Source organism: Stenella coeruleoalba (genome assembly GCF_951394435.1).
Source record: "Stenella coeruleoalba genome assembly, chromosome: 1".
Taxonomy (NCBI): Eukaryota; Metazoa; Chordata; class Mammalia; order Artiodactyla; family Delphinidae; genus Stenella; species Stenella coeruleoalba.
In genome coordinates, this window is record NC_137169.1 from 127,498,141 (window position 1) to 127,520,763 (window position 22,623).

Here is a 22,623-nt window from a genome sequence, read left to right on the forward strand (position 1 = left end):
CCTAGGAGGGATAGGTTCGCTGATCTCCCTAAGGACCTCTTACTCACTCTTTGTAAGTAGATGCAACACCCATTTCACAGAAAAGAGCTAAAGTTGGCAGAAATAAGTTCTCAACTTCCTTGACTTAACTTGTTTTTCTGGATTCCACCTTGGGCTCTCCTTGGAGTCCAGCTATCCTACTCACTCAGGCCATTTTGGAACCAACAGCTGTGCTTAGAACTCACTGTTGACACAACAATTTGATCTATGTGGTGATTTCTCTAAGGATAAATAGATCCATCACTTCCCAGAGTCACAGAAGCCGCCTGGCTGGAGCCGCCGCCATGACCAGCCAGTCTCAAGGGATCCACCAGCTCCTCCAGGCAGAGAAAAGGGCCAAGGACAAGCTCGAGGAGGCTAAGAAGAGTAAGTCTCCATTCTGTCTGATTTGTGAGTTTTGTCACAAAAAGGGACGAGGTGGGGGTGCAGTAGGATGAGCACGGATCTCAGAGGCAGGCAGACTCTGGTTAAATCCTGGTTCCATGGGGCTTCCCTGGTGGCGCAGTGGTTGAGAATCTACCTGCTAATGCAGGGGACACGGGTTCAAGCCCTGGTCTGGGAGGATCCCACATGCCACGGAACAACTAGGCCCGTGAGCCACAACTACTGAGCCTGCGCGTCTGGAGCCTGTGCTCCGCAACAAGAGAGGCCACGATAGTGAGAGGCCCGTGCACCGCGATGAAGAGTGGCCCCCGCTCGCCGCAACTAGAGAAAGCCCGCGCACAGAAACGAAGACCCAACACAGCAAAAATAAATTAATTAATTAATAAAATTCCTACCCCCAACATCTTCTTAAAAAAAAAAAAAAAATCCTGGTTCCACCACACTCCCTGGTAGACCTTGGCCAGTTCATAGAAGCTACCCAGTTGTCTGTCCCCCATCACTGTAGTGGGGATGGATTTAGCCAGCTCAGATCTTTTGGACAGGCTACCTGCTACGTGAAATGATAATGGACATTGAAGTCAGGGAGACACAGGCTTAAGCTTTGCCTCTGCAAGTTCCTTCACATTGCCCAGCCGCAGTGTCTCAATATTGTGACATGGTTCAGAGATAGACCACTGGGAATTCCCTGGCTGTCCAGTGGTTAGGACTTGGTGCTTTCACTACCAGGGCTGGGTTCAATCCCTGGTTGGGGAACTAAGATCCCACAAGCCATGCAGTGTGGCCAAGAAAAAAACAAAAGAGAGAGATAGACAACTTCCAGATTGAATCTGCTTACTAAGGAGTGAATATAAGCAAGTGACTTAAGCTCTGTAAGCATCAGTTTCTGTGTCTGTAAAATTGTGATCATAACAGTTAATGGCTCATTCTCCTCCCTCTCTGGATAGCTTTTAATTTCTAAGTTTTAAAAATATTTCCATTTTATTCTCATTTTCTAATACTCTTGCTATTTAGCCCTGCATCTACTGACTTAACAGGTAAGATGTTCTCAATAAACCTCAAGCCCCTTCCTGTTCTCCTTGATACTTACAACAACCACATGAATTAGGTATTACTATTATTTCCATTTCACATATCTAGAAACTGAGTCCATAATTTGCCATAATATTTTTTTTAAAATAGAAAATATCATCCAAGCACCATGTTCAAAGCTTATCTTATTTACCCCTCACACAAATCTATTTTGCAAAAAGGGGAAAGTGATGCTTAGAGAAATTCTGCCCCTTTCCCAAGGTCCACAGAGGGTAAATGGTAGAGACTGGATTTGGATGGGGTCTGATCACCCAGCCACGATCTTAACAACTGCATGGTACAAAACGTACATGATTTTTATAATGAATAAACTAAGATCGCAGATCTGCAACCCAAATTCATGTTCCCTGGGCCAAGACCTCTGTTCTTCCCACGGTCCCATTTCCTATCACATGATGACTTAATCTATAGGAAGGTATGTCATTTACCTTCTCCCTAATCACATGCCCTGTCTCTGCAATTAGATTCAAAGCCCTGCGAGATAGGGATCATGTCTTAAAGTTGTTGCTTATGTAAGTAGTTGGATGCATGGAGTGATAGGAATCGGGTGATACTGGCAGAAGCTAGTTTCAGTGTATCGCATAAAATGCAGGCACAGGACATTACAATGTGAGAGAGGAAGTCGGGCTGAGGCACTGCTCTGTCCCCTGGGGTTTTCTACCGCAGGCAAAATCATTTTCCTTTCTTAAGATAAATTGATTTCCTGAACACTCAGCAAGGTGGGCACCAACAACAAAAAAGAAAAAGACCCCATGTGGAGGAGCTAGAAGAGAACAGGATGGTGAAAGATAATGAAAAAGAAAACTTTACCTAGTTCTCCATTTCTTTTTCTACAAGAAACCATGCCAAGGATGGCAAAATGGTATGAATGCAGCGTAATTGTACAGGAAACAAAGCAGTCCAGTACCTGCCAGCTGAAACAGTGTAGAAAACTCCCTTATTTTTTATTCAGATTTCTTTACCACATTTAAAACATCCAGAACAGAAAACCAACTTATTTTAAGATGTGATCATTATGTTACCTTTAGTTTCCATTATAGAAGAAGTGAAACAATGATAAAGCACATACAGGATCGATGTTATCAATAAACAGCAAGGTCCTACTCTACAGCACAGAGAACTATATTCAGTATCCTATAATAAACCATAATGGAAAAGCATATTTAAAAAAAGAATGTGTGTGTGTGTATATATATATATATCTGAATCACTTTGCTTATACAGCAGAAATTAACACAGCATTGTAAATCAACTATACTTCAATAAAAAAATAAGTAAACAACAAATGAGAAACCAAAAAAAGAAAAAAAAAGAATCACTATTATTATAGGATCCAAATGATTTTTACCAACTACTTCTCCTTTTTCAACATCATTAGAGAAGTACTGTAAATCATACAAGTTTTTTGAAAGTGGGAACCAGTCAGAACAGTCTAAGCTCCGATTTCATAATAAAGATAAAAGCCAAACTTCTTTTCCTTTCCTCAAGTATGTATGCTGTCCTTGGGCAATCTTTCCTCAGAAGTCAGTACTAGAAAATCCATACTGTATTATTCGTATACAAAATGTTCATTTTGTTTGCCGGTCACTGAAAGTACTTGTGTACTTTTCTTTTTCTTCGTCTTTGTTCTTAAATATTCAAGCAAATATCAATCAGTAATAGTAAATACCCAGACCTTAAAAACATTTTGGAAAATATGTTTCCAAATGTTATTTCAACCAATAACCTCTGCACTCAATTTTACAGAGAATGTCTCTCTTCTGCCTCAAACAGCTTTGAGAAGCATTTTCACTGGATAGAAGCTGTTTTCTTGCCCAGCTGTAACTGGGCATCATACTCACTTCTTAAGCACGCTAAGGCAACACAAAATAATACCTTTGCTACCTGCTATTTTGTAGCTTCTCTCATATTTCACTATGTTTTATTTCATTCATTTATTTAACTCAATAAGTACTTATCGGGCACCCACCATTTCCAAGCCACTCTAATACATATGCTGATGAGTAGACCTAGACCTTTCCTTAAAGAATTCCCCAGTGACGTAAATATGTAAATGACATGAGAGGTACAGATAGCCATCATTTTTATAAACCCATATGTTTCACTTTATCTTTTTCCATAAAGAGATTTATTTGAAAATCTGACATAACCAAGGCAGAATAGAGATTCAGAATGAGAACCAACAGATCACAATAGTGAACACCATTGTAGAAGGTCTAGAATCACCATCTCTTTCTTAAATCCATTTATTGGAAAGTCCCTCAGAAACTTACACATAGAGTCTCTGCTAGAAAGAGACTTGGGAATATTCATTTTAAACGGGAGAAAGAGAGGGAGGGAGAGAGAGAGAAAACACAGCAACTTACATGTTAATCCTTTTAGAAAAATATAAGATTAATAAGGTGGACATGTTTAATATTATGTTGCAAAAATATTGATTTATTCCATTAAGCAGGCTGCCTCAGATCCCGGTGAAGCTGTTACATAATCCAGTAGATGGTATAAATAAATGTTAAAAAAATAAAGGTTTTGCCTAAAGGGGTACAGATTAGGGGTTGGAGGCCCCGTTGTATAAGGATCACAGGTCTCCACTTACCAGCTGCTGAGACAGATGAGTTTGTTTTTTGTTTTGTTTTGAAGGAGCGGGAGTGCGGAGTTGGGGGTGAGTGAACAGACTTAAAAAGTGAGGCAACAAAATAGAAAAAACATTGGCTTTTTCTTAGGTTTCTTTTGCAAGTTACTGAGGATTTCTGAGTTTCAATTTTTTCTTTTCTAAAATATATAAATATCTTTTATATTTTTTAAAATATAAAAATATATAAGAATAAAATATATATAATATTTATATTTTATATTATGTTTATAATATTAAGTATAAATATAATATTTTATATAAATATTTAATACGTATATGGCCAAATATTTTTAAGGATCAGAAAATGATGCCTAAGGCAGTAGGGTACAAACTAACTAGTTATTGTTGTTTTTAACTTATACTATATATATTGTATATTACTATAAGTAATAACAATAGAAGAATGAAATAGAAGAATAGAATACACAGTCTAATTTCATTCTTTTTTACAACTGCTGCAGCTTCTGGGTCATTTTTTCTTGTAATGGGGGAGACTGGGTCTGCTTCTAGATGTTTGCCTCTATTCACTGATTATGGATTCCATTGTATTTTTTAGTTAAGATCCTTACCTACATTTCATTTGAAGAACTCAGATATTTGCCTCTATTCACCGATTATGCGTTCCTTTGTATTTATTAGTTAAGACCTTCACCTAAATTTTTATTTGAGACACTGTTTGGTTGAATTCAGATGGAATCACAGTAGGTTGACACTATTTTAAATAATCTTACTTGAAGTTAATACCTTTTGCCTAAAAGTTGTTCATCAATCAAAGCATCAAAGTGGGTGTGTTGGCCGAAGACAAACTAAATACATTTTTGCAACAGAACTGGGACCTATCCTGGAGCCCAGGTTTGGGGAATTGAACTGCATCTTTGATCAGAATTAGAATAGAAATTCAAGGTACCATTATCAACAGGAGGAATAAGGGCTTGTGTTTCTTTGGAATATGATTTTTTACTTTAAGTTATGACCTTTTATGAGAGCAGTATTTATTTCACTTATACCACTGCAATCTTGGAAAGGGACACGCCCGCAGGGGTTGCAGCCAGACAGTGTGGGCTGAGCCTCCAACTGGCTGGGTGGCACTGGGCAGGTCGTCTCTTAGGATCCTGATGCCTTGACCTCCTTAGCCTCAAATTGGAGGAACAGTATCTACCTCGTGGAGTTGATGTCATAATCAACTGGGCGAATGCTTATAAAGGACTTAAAACACCCGTTGGTACCCAGAAGGGGCTGCATGAGAATTAGCTATGCGTATTCTTCCGCTACTGAATAACGAGGATTCTGAGTTCAGCTGAGTTCCCCTGACCTCCTCAGCATCTTTGATGAAGTCCCCCTTGAATTATACTTTAATGCAAAATAAATAATTGAAATATTTCTACTTCTTACTTAGATAACACATCAGGGAATACAATAGTGCAGATGTGTCTGGCTCTCTAGGAGGCCTACCAACAATAGTTTTGTAAATCAGCATTTGTAATTGTTTGTTTCCCAGTGTACAGATATTCCAAGTTTATTTAAACAAGCACCTTGATTTCATCAGTTTTCACTATGCAAGTGTGTGTTCTGATTCATGAAGATACGCCTTCTACTGAACGAATAAAATAAAAATTGTTACAGTAAAAATTCATGGCCCTGTTTTGTATGTTTTGTAGGCTTGTAAATGCTTCCTTTTTCTTTATAGCCCACAGACTAATGGGGTATTTGTAGGTATATTGGACTTTCATTTCTTTGAGTGGGTTATGTTCAAATAATAACCACACGACATTTTCATCTCTTAATAACATTTGGTTATATTTTTTTTAACAAGGAAAGAACAAGTAAAAGAAAAAGCAAAGTAATTACAAGGAGGTAGAGTAATGAAAGGAGAGATGAGGATAGGCACCAAAAGAGAGGAGCTTCTTTGTTTCCTTGGCAAATTCACTTTTTCCAATGTGTGTAGTAGGTGAACCAAATAAAAGCATTCTTCAAACCAGGTTGGTTATATCATAATATTAGCAACCCCCCAGAGCCAAGAAAGCTTTTTTCTTTTTTTTTTTCTATGTGGTAGAGCAGAATAAAAATGTTATCAGCAACAGATAGAAATCTCCAAGCATTCCTCAAGTGCACTTTGTGTTTATACCAAATCAAGGTGACCTCTGCTCCGTTTATGCTTTCTTGTTTTCACTTGTATACCTACTGTTTGTACCACACTCAAGTATCTGACTTGGTTTCCAAAGCTCAACTAACATTGTTGCTCTGATTCTCTAAGCCACTCTATTATCTTCCTCGGGCCACTGTAACCAATCACCACACACAGGGTGGCTTACGACATCAGAAATGTATTAACCTCCAGCTCTGGTGGTCAGAAGTCCAGACACAAGGTGCTGGAGGGGCTGCTTCCTCCTGGAGACCCTCAGGGAGAATCTGTCCCGTGCCTCTCTCCTAACCTCTGCTGATCGCCGGCAATCCTTGGCTTTCCTTGGCTTGGAGCTTCATCCTTCTAATCTCTGCCTCTGTAATCACAAGGTCTTCTTCCCTGTGTGTCTACTCTGTGCCCCTATGCTTCTGTCTCCAGATCTGCCTCTCCTTAGAAGGGCACCAGTCATCAGATGTAGGGCCCATCTCAATCCAGCATGACCTCATTTTTTTGTTTGTTTGTTTTGTTTTGTTTTGTTTTGTTTGCAGTACACGGGCCTCTCACTGTTGTGGCCTCTCCCGTTGTGGAGCACAGGCTCTGGACGTCCAGGCTCAGTGGCCATGGCTCACGGGCCTAGCCGCTCCTCAGCATGTGGGATCTTCCCGGACCGGGGCACGAACCTGTGTCCCCTGCATCGGCAGGTGGACTCTCAACCACTGCACCACCAGGGAAGCCCTAGCATGACCTCATTTTAACTTGATTACATCTGCGAAGACCTTCTTTCCAAGTAAGGTCACATTCACAGGTACCAGATGTAAGCATATTTTGAAGGACACAATCCAACATCCTCTAATTGTCAGATTCACTTGGTTGTCCTGAGTCCTTACCTTCTTAGTCTGTTTTTGTTAGTGAAAACGTCTGAAAGAAGTTGCCTGTATTGCCTGTGTCTGCATTTTTTTAAACTCCATTTTCTCCTGAACCCATTCTAATCAGATGTTTGTCCCTCCAACTCCACCAAAGCCCCCCTTGTCAAGACCAGCAAAGTTGCTAAATCCAATTAATTAACTATCTCAGTCCCAACTGAATTCCTCTTTCATCTCTGAAACTCTTCCCTCACTGGACTATGCAGCCCTGCTCTCATGCTTGGCTTTCTCTCATCTTCCCAATCTCTACGGTTGGGGGCCCAGGTGGGACTTGCTCTCTTCTGTATCCACAGATACTTCCTAAGTGATTACATCTAATTCCATGACTTTAAATCCTGGCTCCAGGTTGATGATTCCCAAAATTAATATTTCCAGCCTGAATTGCTTCCCTGATCTCCAAATTTATGTAAACATCAGCCTTCTCCCCACACCACTAGATGTTTAATGGCCATCTCAATTAAACTGCTTTCTTGACTCTGCCCCAAAATAAAATGATGGAGCCGGCATTGACTCATCTATCTCTGTTTCTCCATCAACTCTGTCTTCAAAGTATATAGAACTTCTTGTCAATTCCACTGCTGCTTTACTATTTCTAATCATCATTAACACTTGTCTGACCTATTGCAGTAGATTTCAAATCGATCTTCCTGCTTCTCCCTAGCCCTTACAATCTATTTTCACCACACTAGCCAAAGAAATCCTTTCTTGTATTATTTTTTTTTCTTTTTTCTTTTCTGGTCACTATGCGCAGCATGTGAGATCTTAGTTCCCTGACCGGGGATCGAACCTGTGCCCCCTGCATTGGAAGCTTAGAGTCTTAACCATTGGACCACCAGGGAAGTCCCAAGAAATCCTTTTAAACCAGAAGTAGTACAATGCCACATTGCGGCTAAAAACCCTTCATGGAGTTAGCACCTCAGGGATCCCAGTCTTTTATCAACCCCAAGAGGTCTCCGTGACCTGGTCCCACTGCTGCCTCTGTGATATCATTTCCTAACATTCAACCATTCTGCTCTCTTTGACCTGTGACCCAGCCAGGCGGATGCTTTTACTGTTCCTTGAACCGGTCAAATACGCTTCCCCCTCAGGGTCTTTGCCTCTGCTGTTCCCTCTGCCTGGAATGCTCTTCCCTTTCAGGCATTTGCATGGCTAGTTGTTTCATTCCTTGAAGTCTCTGCTCATATACCCCGTCCTCTGAAAGGCTTGCCCTATCTGTGTCAGCACCCACTGCTGTCTCTCTGTCCCTTAGGCGCCTTGATTCCCCTGCACAGTGTTCATCATCCCTGCCGTATCATATCCTTACTACCTGTTTCCTATCTCTGCTTCCCCCTCTTACATTCAGAGCTCCATGAGAGCAGAAATTTTGTCTGTTGTGGTTTTCACTGCTGTATCAACAGACCTAGAAGAGTGGGGGACATAGTAGATAGACAGGAGTATTGGTTGGTTAGATGTCTCTTATTTCCACTCCATGGAATGTGTGTTAGCCACCTCCTCCTTGCACAATTCTGTCCTCTCTCTTGGTTTCCCCTACTTCTCTGATGACTACTCTCAGATCCTCCTGAGGTTCCTCTTCCTTTCCTCATCCCCCAATGTTGGTGATCCCTAGGTTGAGACCTTAGCCCTCTTTTCTTCTCATTCCACACCCCACCCCCACCCCGTCCCCTGGCGTTGATTTCAGTGCAAACCTGCTGCTAGGACTAGTACACGCACAAACTCAGATGACTAACAAGCAAATCTCTGTCTCCATTTTAGACCTTTCTCCTGAATTCCAAAGATGTCTGTCCAGCCGCCCTCTGGATATACCCACGTAGGTGTCCTCAGGGAAGCCTACAGAGGCTTCTTTTTTGGTGACATCCTAGGGACCTTTCCTCCAGCTCATGCTTTACTCGCTGCCTTCCTTCTTAGCAAAAGGGTCCCAGGAATTGGAATCTGTTTTCCTAACAATGATTAGAAATTGTTGCATATTCTTACAATCACTTCATATACGATTTTAAAAATCCTTCCAATGACTCTTTGCAGTAGATTCTTAAATCTGTTTTATAGATGAGAATACTCAGGTTCAGAAACTCTAAATAACTGGCTTAAGGTTACAAAGCTTCTAACATCTTATTGTATCAGTGCCTACTATATCATTCTGATTTCCTTCGGAAATGATCAATGTCATCTTGTCTTCCCACCAGAACACGTTCCAGAACCAGTTTAGCCATACAACCAACAGAGTGTCTCAAGGACCCATCAGCATCTTGGGACAGTCCCTTGGCCTCCTCTAGCCAAGAAACCAGGCAGGATGCAGCTGTGGGCCTTGCCCTCTGTCCCCACATAGAGTTCAAGTGTAACCTGCCCAATTTCTTAGTCCTTTCCCCACAAATCACCTAAAAATCAATCCAATCATCTTTCGCTCCTACTTTTCCTCCCACAAAACATCCTATGGAATAGATCCCAATAATGGCTTGTTGAATGTAGGACATTTCTGTGTAACAAACCAAATGTCTAAAAATGAGTGACTTCAGAGATGGAGAACAGACTTGTGGTTGCCAAGGGGGAGGAGGGTTGGGGGAAGGATGGATTTGGAGTTTGGGATTAGCAGATGCAAACTATCATATAGAGGATGGATAAACCACAAGGTCCTACTGTATAGCAAGGGGAACTGTATTCAGTATCCTGTGATAAACCATAATGAAAAAGAATATGAAAAAAGGAATGTATCTATATGTATAACTGAATCATTTTGCTCTACAGCCGAAATTAACACAACATTGTAAATCAGCTATACTTCAATAAAATAAATTTAATAAAATAAGGGAATTCCCTAGTAGTCCAATTTTCCCAAAAATATCTCAGAAAAGATGGTCTTGTACTTTTTCTAATCTCAAAAGTAGACAATTCATTCCCATTTCTGTCCTGGCTAAGTCTATTCAGCTTAACGTTTCCTCCTCAAAAGTCTTCCCTGACCTTCCCTAGCAGCCTTTTCTGAGCCCCTTACTCTACATGTGTGGGTCTGTTTGTATTTTTCACTTCCTCTGTTACCAGAAGATGCAACATGACTCTTGGGATGAAGGGGAAGCACAGGCTCTAGAATTTTCATAGTAGAAGTTTCCATAAATGTTGTCATCTTTAACTGTCACAAAACAAATAGAACCAAGATTTCTGTTTCATTGCTTTCACAGTTGATTTTGTGTATCCTTCACAATTTTATGCATTTTCTAATTTTCCTCTTGGACGTTGAAGCAGCATGTACATGTTTCCAAAATACACCATATTGGGACTTCTCTGGCTGTCCAATGGTTAAGACTCTGCACTCCCAATGCAAGGGGTGAGGGTTGGATCCCTGATTGGTTAGGGAACTAAGACCCTGCATGCCTGGCATTGCAGCCAAAAAACAAAAATACACCATATGTACCTCAGCTAGAGGCAAGGACCATATCATATATTTTTCTGGCTCTAGCCCTGTGCATAATAAGTAGTATTAAGTGTAGTAATAAGTGTAATAAGTAATAAGTAGTAATAAGTGTTCAATAAATATTGAATGAATAATGGATGAATAAATGAAAACCATCCTTTCCTGCACCACCCTGAAGCACCTGATTTAGCAGTATTTAAAATCATGACGTGTGAGATTACCACATTCTCTAAAACAAAAGTTAGAGCATTCAGCCTAATAAGCCTGTGTGATCTTGGAGGAAATTTGGGACAAAAATTTGACTGTTGTATTTAAAATCTGTCATAGGGTCGCCCTTGTGTTTGATAGAGAAAGTATTGAGAAATAAGAAAATGAACCCCTTTTGGTTCACAGCAGCCATGCTTTTAATGCTTAAGAAGAAAGAGGTGTAATTTTTTATGCTGTTTTTTTTTAAATTTTTATTTTATATTAGAGGATAGTTGATTAACAGTGATGTGTTAGTTACAGGTGTACAGCAGAGTGATTGAGTTATGCATATACATATATCCATTCTTTTTCAAATTCTTTTCCCATTTAGGTTATTACAGAGTATTGAGCAGAGTGCCCTGTGCTATACAGTAGGTCCTTGTTGGTTATCTATTTAAAATATAGCAGTGTGTACATGCCAATCTCAAACTCCCAATCTATCCCTCGACACCCCAACACGTTGCCCCTGGTAACCATAAGTTCATTCTCTAAGACTGTGTTTCTGTTTTGTAAATAAGTTCATTTGCATCCTTTTTTTTTAGATTCCGCATGTAAGCAATATCAAATAGTATCTGTCTTTCTGAAAGAGGTGTAATTTAAAAATTTGGAAATCTCCCGCAGAGACAGAGAAGCCAGCTAGAGGTTAATACAAGTGGATGTGATGCATGCATTTTGCTTCACCTCCAGCGAGACAGTCAGCGTGAGGCTCTAGTTTCTTGCCCTGGATGAAATCAGGTGGAAGATATGCAAGCTCTCACAGGCGGCAGCTGCCCAGTCCTTCCAGAAAATTGCTGTGCTAGCAGCGACTTCCCTGTGGCTCTCCTCTTTAACTGAATGAGAACCAGCGGGTGACTGGTGCCACGAGGAGGGGCTCAGACACACTCTGAGCTTGTCACTGCACGATGGAGCTAATATGCAGCCTCTTAAGTGGAGTACTGGATTCTTCCCGGCGGCAGGGCACATGGAGATTTTCTTCTTTCTATTATTATTTTTATGTGCTAGAGTCGAGACTTTGAAACCAGTATATTTAACATAATTTGCAATTAAGGTGGAAAGTCAAGATGTTTTATGTGGTTGATTGGATCAAATCATATCCTACAACCCATCATTATGTATCCTAGAACCCATTATAACTAAGAAAATGTTAAAAATCTTAAACATATTTTTGTCCTAATGTGAATGATAAGCCGTGATAAGAAAGCAGGCTGGGGATCCAGCAACAGTTTTCCTTGCCAACATATCTAATTGTTCTGCAGATAGCATGTGTTTGGTTGCCACAAAATGGTTAGAACTATAGAGAATAAAGAAATCTGTATATGCAAAATGGTAAGGAGCATTAATTAAGTAGGAAAAAGGTAAGCATTGCTGTGAATGTTGCATTAAGCCTCAAGCATCAGAAGACCATTAATTTATCTGAGACCTTGGATTTTACAGAGAGTGTAGACAGATTCTGTTCTGAATGAGGTCAGCGCAGTCCCATTCAAGGGTAATACATATTCAAAGAGACACATCTCAATTTATAACTCAGCGACTCTCTTTATCCCATCTATATACAGTGACTAGCAAAGCAACTCATACGCAGCAGGGAGAGAAATTTAGACACCATCTACACTCAAATACAACAAAGGTACAGAAAGACGAAGCCATGTAAAAGCCTGTATCTAGATTGACACATAGATAAAAGTTTAAGATTTTTTTAATGCTACTTAAAGAGAACACATTTATTTATTTATTTATTCATTCATTATTTTTATTGAAGTATAGTTGATTTACAATGTTGTGTTAGTTTCAGGTGTACAGCAAAGTGATTCCGTTATTTATATATATATATATATATATATATATATATCTGTGTATATATATATATCTCTGTATATATATATATATATATATATATATATATTCTTTTTCAGATTATTTTCCCTTACAGGTTATTACAAAATATTCAATATAGTTTCCCATGCTATATAGTCCTTGCTGGTTATCTATTTTATCTAATTTACGTTTATATATAGTACTGTGTATATGTTAATCTCAAACTCCTAATTTATCCCTCTTCCCCCCTTTCCCCTTTGGTAACCATAAGTTTGTTTATTATTATTTAGTTCAAAGTCTACACCATATAACAAACCCTTGACAACGATTAAAAACAAAAGCTTGAGACCTTATCAGAGAGAAGAAACTATGTTAAATGGGCAAAAGAATAAAGGCATTTAACTAAAATAAAGAGACGATAGATTCTGAGACAAATTAATTTTAATACAGTTGAGAATTTCTTTAAAGTTTTAATGATCACAAAGCATTAGTATCTGAAGGTGGAGGGTGGTGAGTGCCTGGCAGCGATGACTATTACTCTATAACCCCCCAAACTTACTCTGGTTGTCAAAAAACGTCATGCGCTCACCTAATGATCTCCACAGCTTTGTGTTTGTCTGAAACTTTCATCTGCGTTGCTGTCTGCTGGCTTAAGGCTTACACCTTTGCTCTTAATAAAAGAAAAGAGAGCTACTTAACTAAATCTCATAACCATTAAAAACGGTTGGTTTTACAATCACTTCAAGTCCCCCTCGGAGAAAGCTACTACAAAAAGTATCTACTTTGATGTGCTCTGGGGCTTAATCAGACTTTCTAGAGTCAACAAATGGCTAGGAAAAAACCCAATAAAATGCTTCAAAAAATTGTTAGTTGGTTTGATAGAGTCTGAGCTGCATGTTTGTGCATTTGGAGATCTGCCAGTATTCAATAGAATCCAGTTGGTATGGACTGAAGGATTCCTGGCAGCAAATCAGGACAGAAAGTCTGACCAAATAATGTCTTTCTGACTCAGTGACAGCTAAAATCTGTTCTCTGGCTGGTACTGCTGTGAGTAAATGGGCAGATATTTTATTGAAACATGGAGGTGTGAAAGAATGTTGTCATTTCCATGTTCTAAAGAATCCAATTGAAAAAACCAGGAATTTTTCAATATCTATCATTTTTTAATGCAGGATGTCATTCTAGGAAAAAAAAAAAAGCGTCAAAAAATAATGTAAGAGGGCTTCCCTGGTGGCGCAGTGGTTGAGAGTCTGCCTGCCGATGCAGCGGACATGGGTTCGTGCCCCGGTCGGGGAAGATCCCACATGCCGCGGAGCGGCTGGGCCCGTGAGCCATGGCCGCTGAGCCTGCGCGTCCGGAGCCTGTGCTCCGCAACGGGAGAGGCCACAACAGTGAGAGGCCCGCGTACCGCAAAAATAATAATAATAGTAATAATGTAAGACCTCACCCATATTTTTAGAAATCAAGTTGTAAATTCCAGATGGGTTGAAAAGAAATAGTGCTCCTTCTATGCCACTGTTAATTTTCAGGAAAAGCCAAGCGTTTGCGTCAAGCCAAGGAGGAAGCAATGGCAGAAATTGACCAGTACAGAATGCAGAGAGATCAGGAATTTCGACAGAAACACGCTAAGGTAAGTAAGAAAGTCAGCACTGATTTTTTGCAGCATAGACTATAAGGTATGAATATTCATTAATAATGATATTAATCCTCATAAGGTGTCATGCACACTACCGGGAGAGAAAAATACCCTGGATGGAGCGAATATAGTTCAACCGAGGCTGAATATCAAGCAAAATCTTAAACGTTACAGAATTACTGATTTTACATTTTCACTTCCAAGGCGTTTTGATTTGTCATAGAAAGTGTCAGTCTATAGTTATTGTCTAACACATTGTAGATTAAAAATCGTATTCTCAAATATACAAGTGGATGGAATTGGTTAAAGTATTATTCCTACGACAGATTCTTTTTTTTAATTAATTAATGTATTTATTCATTTATTTTTGGCTGCGTTGGGTCTTCGTTGCTGCACGTGGGCTTTCTCTAGTTGCGGCGAGCGGGAGCTACTCTTCACTGTGGTGCGCAGGCTTCACATTGTGGTGGCTTCTCTTGTTGCGGAGCACGGGCTCTAGGCGCGTGGGCTTCAGTAGTTGTGGTCTGCCAATGCAGGGGGCACCGGTTGGAGTCCTGCTCTGGGAAGATCCCACATGCTGCGGAGCAGCTAAGCCCGTGCTCCACAACTACTGAGCCTGCACTCTAGAGCCCCCGAGCCACAATTACAACAGATAATTGACTAACACATTTTAAAAAGAAAGAAACATCAGAGAACATTTTGGTTGCTGTTGTCTGTTAACGTTTACTAATAGAATCAATAAAAAGTGTTGTACAATGTTCTACAATGAACTTGTTAGGCCAAATTTCCTTTGGTGGATTCAAGATTTAGGAATGACCCAAGTACATGTTGTTATCTATTGCTGAAAAGTCTTCTGGTATTTCCTTATGATTTCCTTTTCAACAGGCTGGCTTCATTCAACAAATCTTTTAGGAAAATATAAAGAAATGCTTTTTCCTACACTAGCACTTAAAAAAATATCTACAGTTTACAGTAAAAAAGATATATAAGCAGCGAGAGAGAGGCATGGACATATATACACTACCAAACGTAAGGTAGATAGCTAGTGGGAAGCAGCCGCATAGCACAGGGAGATCAGCTCGGTGCTTTGTGATTGCCTGGAGGGGTGGGATAGGGAGGGTGGGAGGGAGGAAGGGAGACGCAAGACGGAAGAGATATGGGAACATATGTATATGTATAACTGATTCACTTTGTTATAAAGCAGAAACTAACACACCATTGTAAAGCAATTATACTCCAATAAAGATGTGTATATATATATATATATATATATATATATATATATATATATAAGCGCATGAATTTTTCAGAGCTGATTGCAATATGGCTTAAATTCCATGCGCCATAACTAAAGTTTATATATTTTCTTTTTGCCTCAGCAAAAATACAAATAAAGCTCTGTGCAGAAGCCTGACATTGCAAGATGAACTACAAGCAGTTTGTAAATCTTTCTGTTTACAGCTTTGATTTCAGTGGCAGTAGGTGCGGAGCCCAGGTGGGATCGGGTAAATTGGATTACACGGTAGGAAAAACTTTTCCAATGGGCTGTTTCTTAAAATAAAAAGCCATTTCTAGAACAAAGTGGACCACTCAGCGAAAATAAATTCTTCTTATCGATATTTGGAAAAAGGAATCATAAAGTCCCAAGTCCACACATGCATATACGCGCTCTATGATTGGCCCTTGGCTATCTCTCTAAACTGTCAGCTCTGAAAATGTCATGCACTTACCTGTTACTCTGAACCGCAGATATTTTTTAAATGTTAGGGTAGGAAACAGCATTGCTTTATATTTTCATGAAAGATTTATGGAATGAAGCCAGCTAATTGAAAAGGAAATCATCAGGAAATACCAGAAGACTTTTCAGCAATAGACAACAATATCTACTTTGGTCATTTGTAACATTTTTTTACTACTTTTGTCCCTACTTGTTCTGTTCTCGCCATATGTCTCCCTGTTTTACCCCAGAAGAACTAAACAGGCTGCTGCCACAGGGCCTTTGCCTATGCTCTATCCATTCCAAGGATCTTCTTCTTTTACACACATTCAACTCTCCTTGATCTCTGTTTAGTTGTTAGCTCTTCTTCCTGATCACCTTATCTAAAATTGTGTCTCTCATAAAAAAAGAAAGTAAGTACCCATTGTACTCATAGCATTTATCACTACTGGATATATTATATATTTACATATTTTGCTTATTGTTTATCTTTCCTGCTGGACTATAAGCACCAAAATGCAGGTTCTTTGTTTTGTTCTCTGTTGCTTTCCTTGACATTGGTATGGAGTCTGCTCCACAGTCAGTATCCAATAAGTATCCAGTAAGAGTGAATAACTAAACATCCCTTCCATGCCTTTATCTTTCCTACTGAGTTCTGTCATAACCATGCCATATTAGGACCTTAAAAAATAATCATTCTTCACACCAAGCAGCTCTTTTGATCCTGTGTTGGATATTTCTAATATATACATTTTTAAGTAATTACAAAACTGACCATCATTTTAGAAAGTGGCTGGGTTTAATCTCTTGAAATATTATTTCTCCAGAAGAATCTCCTAAAATGTAAAACTGGTTCAGGATATTTGTTCTCTGCGTCAGAGAATAATTAAAATTCCTCATTACTCTCATAATTAGAGCCCTAAGCCAATCTTACAGCTAGTTGATCAAAAGCTTACATAAAACGTTCAGCATGTTTAAGCCTCTGCTACCTCAAGCATATTGTCAACCATGAGCACAGATCTTCTTTCCTGGCGTGACCTCCATATGTCAGACACAGAGCTATTCCAGTTAAAGCTCATCATCATTAACCCAGGGCATGTGGGAGGTCTGGGAGGAGACCCAAGAAACCAGTTTTCTGCCTGCTGTGGGGATTGCTCCTTGATGCTACTTTTTTGGTTGCTTTTTAGCTCTTGTTCATGTCTGGGTTTTTCCAACCCCCCTGACTTGTCAATAGAAGCAAGTATCCCAATGTGGGCTGTATATCAATGAATATTTTTAGAACAAAGATTTACTGATCCCTTGCTTATTTACTTATTCCTTGTTTCACTTTATCCCTTGCTAGAATTTCATACCACTCCGCAATGAAAAAGACCAAACTAAAAATACAGGCAACAGCTTGGGTGACTCTAAAAATGATGCCATGCTGAGTGAGAGAAGGCCGTCATTTATACTGTTTGATTTCATTTATATTGGATACGAAGTATATACTGTGTGATTCCATTTATATGATATTCTCAAAAAGACAAAACTATAGTGATGGAGTTACTGCAACCATCCTGTAGAACTTTGGAAAAGTCCTACAAAATAACATCTTCTACCGAAGAAGATAAGAAATCTGGACTACTACAGTGGAAAAATGAAATCTACTATTAATGCAAGTAAAAGTTAGATGCACCATTCATGTAAACCAAAGACCTGAGAATGGTTGCCCTGGGCATATTGAAGATTTTTGTCTTTAATCTTTCTTCCTAAATTCATATCATGAAAACCTTTTTGTTTCCTTGAAGCAACCACAAATTGAGAACGCAAAACTGTGTGTGGGACCTGAACCTCTGATTGCCCTTAAACTGGAACATGTAAACAACTTAAAAAGAAACTTATTGAATGCTGAAGGATTTCACCAACACCATCGGTCATTAAGCTGTAAAGCTATACACATCAGTCTCAACACTGAAGGTTTGAAAATACACATAGAGAAGTCTTTAAATTGTACCCTTCAACCAAATGTACCATTAGTTGTCACTTAATTATCAACTTCTAATTTATACAGTGTCCCAAATATTCAAGCAGCAGGCTTTGGCCAAGAAGAACAGTAGAACAGGTAATAAGTTCTCTATAACACCTGGTGATCTGCTCATTCTATTCTGTTCAACAAATATGTATTGAGCATCTACTATGTGCCTGGCAACGTTTGAGGCAGTTATAACTCATCAGTGGACGAGATGACACTTATCCCTCCCCTTGTGGAGCTTACATTCATTCATTTAAACTCCTACATGGCTTAAAGTAGCACTGTCTTCAGATACAAATGCAATTCTTCCCAAGGAAGACCATTTAAAGTGGTGTATGGTGAGTCACGCTATCGTACCATCTAGGAAACAGTGCAGAAACTCAAATTATTGCAGGTCAGATAAACTCAGAAATAATGTCATATAATTATGCAGGATGAGACATAGGAGTATGGGTTGTTGACAAGGGTATTCCAATGTTTCTGAAAGTTTAAGATGGATTATACAAATTTTAAAGTACAAGCAACACAGTGAGAAATCATAATAATCCTTACTAACATTTACTGATTATTTGCTCAGTGCTAAGCTTCTGTGCTAAACACCGTCTTCATAATAAATATCTTCAGAAAATTATCATGTTGCCTTAACAAATCACCTTAAGAATATAACTAATACTAGTGGCTGTCATCTGCCGCCCTAGACCTGCACTGCCAAAAATGATGGTAATTCTCATGTAGCTACCAAGCACTTGAAATGTAGCTAGTCCAAATTAAGACATTCTATAAAGGTAAAATACATACCAGACTACAAAGACTTAGTATGACAAACAATAATGCAATAATATTACACTGTATATTAAAAGAGTAGTATGATTATATTGGGTTAAATAAAAATATTATTCAAGTTAATTTTACCAATTTTTTTAAATACAACTCTAGAAAATTTAAAATTACTTACATGGCTCACTTTGGGGCTATTGCATTTCTGTTGGACAGCACCACTTTGCATTCATGAATCCGGCTGAATTTTTAAAACGATCGCATCAAATGGGTGATGTTATCCCCATTTAAAAAATAAAGAGCCTAAGGTTGAGAGAGTAGCATTGACATATATACACTACCATGTGTAAAACAAATCGGTAGTGGGAAGCTCTTGTATAGCACAGGGAGCTCAGCTCGGGGCTCTGTGATGACCTAGATGGCTGGGATGGGGGTGGTGGGAGGGAGGTTTAAGAGGGAGAGGATATATGTATACCTATAGCTGATTCATTTTGTGGTACAGCGGAAACTAACACATCATTGTTAAGCAAATACACTCCAATAAAAATAAAGAGCCTAAGGTTGAGATGAACTTTTCCAAAGTCCTTTAGGACAGTTGCAATAACTTAGCCTAATAATAACTATTTTTAACACTACTTCAAAGAAAAGTAGATAATAGTTTCATAACTGTGTGTCTTTTAAATTTTTCACCACTTAAGACATTGAATTTAGAAACAATAATTTTTTTTTTTGAGTTTGGTAGACTCTACCAAACTCAAAAAAAAAATCCAATATTGGATTTAGAGGAAAAATTTTATTCTGGTAGAACTAATTTTGGTAAGTAGTTCTCTTCTATTTTTCAGTATCTTCATAGCAAAGGAAATTTCGTCCGCATGTCTGTGCTTCTTGTATACTCACTTATCAAAATGTTATTTTATAAAAGTTATTTGATGTCTTAGAAGCTATATCACCCCAAAATGACTTTCTTTGAACTAGGAGGCCCCAATTGCCTGGACTATAAACAGAAAAGAACTTGAACCTGATCACCTCAATTGCATTTGATTTCAAGTTTGGGACCCAGAAAGATCATGTGGATTCTAGAATTTAGAATAGCCTTCTTTACCTTGAAGTAAAAAAAATCAACCATTAGTGAGGTCTCTTGGACTAAATTAAATGCATACTTTCCATAAACGCTCATGGAAGAGAAAAACCAGCTGTGTTGCCTTCACAATGTCCTGTTCAAGAAAGGCTGAGTTTACAAAGGAGATAAAATTAGGAGTTGTCTGCTTGCTTTAGCAAAGGATAACCTTACAAAGGGTTTCTCTGCAGAATCCCTTTAAACTGGTAACTCCCCTGGTAAAATTATATTTCAGTCATATCATTACTCGACAGAGAGGCTAAGAGATAGAGGAGGTACTGGGAAATACTGGGAATCACTGCCCATGAAAGACCAATCAGAAAGATAAGTTAAACAGAAGTCTAAAATTACAATGGAACTAGATGGACGAGTACAGATCTTCCTCAGCTTACGGTGGGGTTACCTCCTGATAAACCCATGGTAGGTTGAAACTATCAAAGTCGAAAATGCATTGAGTACACCTAATCTACCCATATCATAGCTTAGCCCAGCCTGCCTTAAATGTGATTGGAACACTGTCATTAGCCTACAGTTAGGCAAAGTCATCTAACACAGCTGATCTTGTAATAAAGTGTTGAATATCTTATGTAATTGATTGAATACAGTACCGAAAGTGAAAAACCAAATGGTTGTTTGGGTACAGAATGGGTGTGAGTATAAGGGTTGTTGACCCTTGAGATCACTGGGCCCACTGGGAACTGTGGCCTCCACTGCTCAGCAACACAAGAGAGTATCGTATAGAATATCACTAGCCCTGGAAAAGATCAAAATTCAAAGTACAGTTTCTACTGAATTTGTATCACTTTCACACCATCAAAAAATTGTAACTCGAGCCACAAAAATTAGGGACCAAATGTCTGTATATCCCAATTTATACCAAAATTTTCAAGATTATATCTAATACCTAAAAAAAGGTACACCTGTGCATGTGAAAGTATTTTATTGAGCATACTGTGGCTGTATCTTTCTAAAAAAAAAAAAAAGGGCTTCCCTGGTGGCGCAGTGGTTGAGAGTCCGCCTGCCGATGCAGGGAACATGGGTTCGTGCCCCGGTCCGGGAAGATCCCACGTGCCGCAGAGCGGATGGGCCCGTGAGCCATGGCCGCTGAACCTGCGCATCCGGAGCCTGTGCTCCGCAGCGGGAGAGGCCACAACAGTGAGAGACCCGCGTACAGAAAAAAAAAAAAAGATTTAATGAGTTCAGATAATGTATTTTAAAAATTGACAAACCAGGTATTTGCTCTTTAAAGACCAGCAAAATGGGTTTAATGATGTCTTTCAACTTTATTTTCCAGACTTTTAATACAGAAAGTAAGCAATAGGTAAGATACAGGAATTCAATGGAAACTATTATAAATATCAATACATGAAAAAATTTCTGAGCATGGTATAATGACTGTGAACTTGCATTCAATTTGTACTGTGTGAAGGTCAATTTAGAAGTAGAAGTCACCTGTTGTGGCCAGCTTCCTTTTTTTTTCAATAGTTGATTTACAATATAGTTTCAGGTGCACAGCATAGTGATTCAGGTTTGACTTTTTTTGCAGATAATATTCTTTTAGAAAAGTGTATCCATCCCACTCATAATACTGGTGATCTTACCCATTCTCTGAAAAATTCTGGAAAAATAATGCATAATGTAAATGACAAACAAGCCAAAATGAATTTAACTTACAAAACAATTAATTTTTTTAATAGATCTTTATTGGAGTATAATTGCTTCACAATACTGTGTTAGTTTCTGTTGTACACCAAAGTGAATCAGCCATATGCATACATATGTCCCCATATCCCCTCCCTCTTGATCCTCCCTCCCATCCTCCCTATCCCACCCCTCTAGGTGGTCACAAAGCACCAAGCTGATCTCCCTGTGCTATGCTTCTCCTTCCCACCAGCCAACTATTTTACATTCCGTAGTGTATATATGTCGATGCTACTCTTACAAAACAACTAAATTTTAATATGATGTATAATGTAGTGAATTGTCTGTTTTATTTTGGCAGATAATGGGCTCTCAGAGTAACATCTCGGAAGAAATAGAAGCGCAAACGCTAGAGAAGATAAAAGAACTGAATGGAAACTACAACAAGTCCATGGAAAGTGTGATCAACCAGCTTTTGAGCATCGTCTGTGACGTGAAACCAGAAATCCACGCAAACTACAGAATTGCCAACTAAATGTGCACCCCCTTGTTCAATAAACGGTGTCTGCATGCCCCCTGGTTGCTTATGGTTTCATGTTTATATTAAGAGATTTGAACTGTACATCTTATATTTACTAGACATCTACAGATTATAATGTGACATAATTCATACGTGAATACTGAATTTAAAAGCAAACCAACAAAAAAGTTGTTACAGCTTTCCTGGTAATAGCTATGACCTTGTCTTTTAAGTCGGAGTAAGTCAGGAATGCAGGGCAACATATTTTTTGACACTTGAAGAAAAAAATGGACTTGACCATTTTTTAGTGGGTGTAGGTTTTTTTTTTAACTTCCTCTCCTTTTTATCAGTATAGAAAATGTGTTCTTAGTTGCAGTTGTTAAAAGATCATTTTTAAGGGAGATAGAATCATGACTCTGATCCAGATATAAAATGAATATATGTTAAGGATTTTATTTAATTCAATAATCAATGAGGAAACCAGTAAGATGGTATCACTAGTTCAAAGAAGAATAAGAACTTCATAGATAGAAAGAGAGATGATAGATAGACAG

General features: G+C 38.8%; 1 protein-coding gene across 1 annotated transcript; it reads left to right on the forward strand.

Annotated features, from left to right (window-relative positions):
• Nucleotides 1-323: 323 nt before the first annotated feature.
• Nucleotides 324-22,084, forward strand: ATP6V1G3 (ATPase H+ transporting V1 subunit G3; the record flags this gene model as incomplete). Its single annotated transcript, XM_079930900.1, has 3 exons — nt 324-405; nt 14,183-14,283; nt 21,911-22,084. The coding sequence occupies 3 exons, from the start codon at nt 324-326 to the stop codon at nt 22,082-22,084; spliced, it is 357 nt and encodes a 118-aa protein (XP_079787026.1).
• Nucleotides 22,085-22,623: the final 539 nt, after the last annotated feature.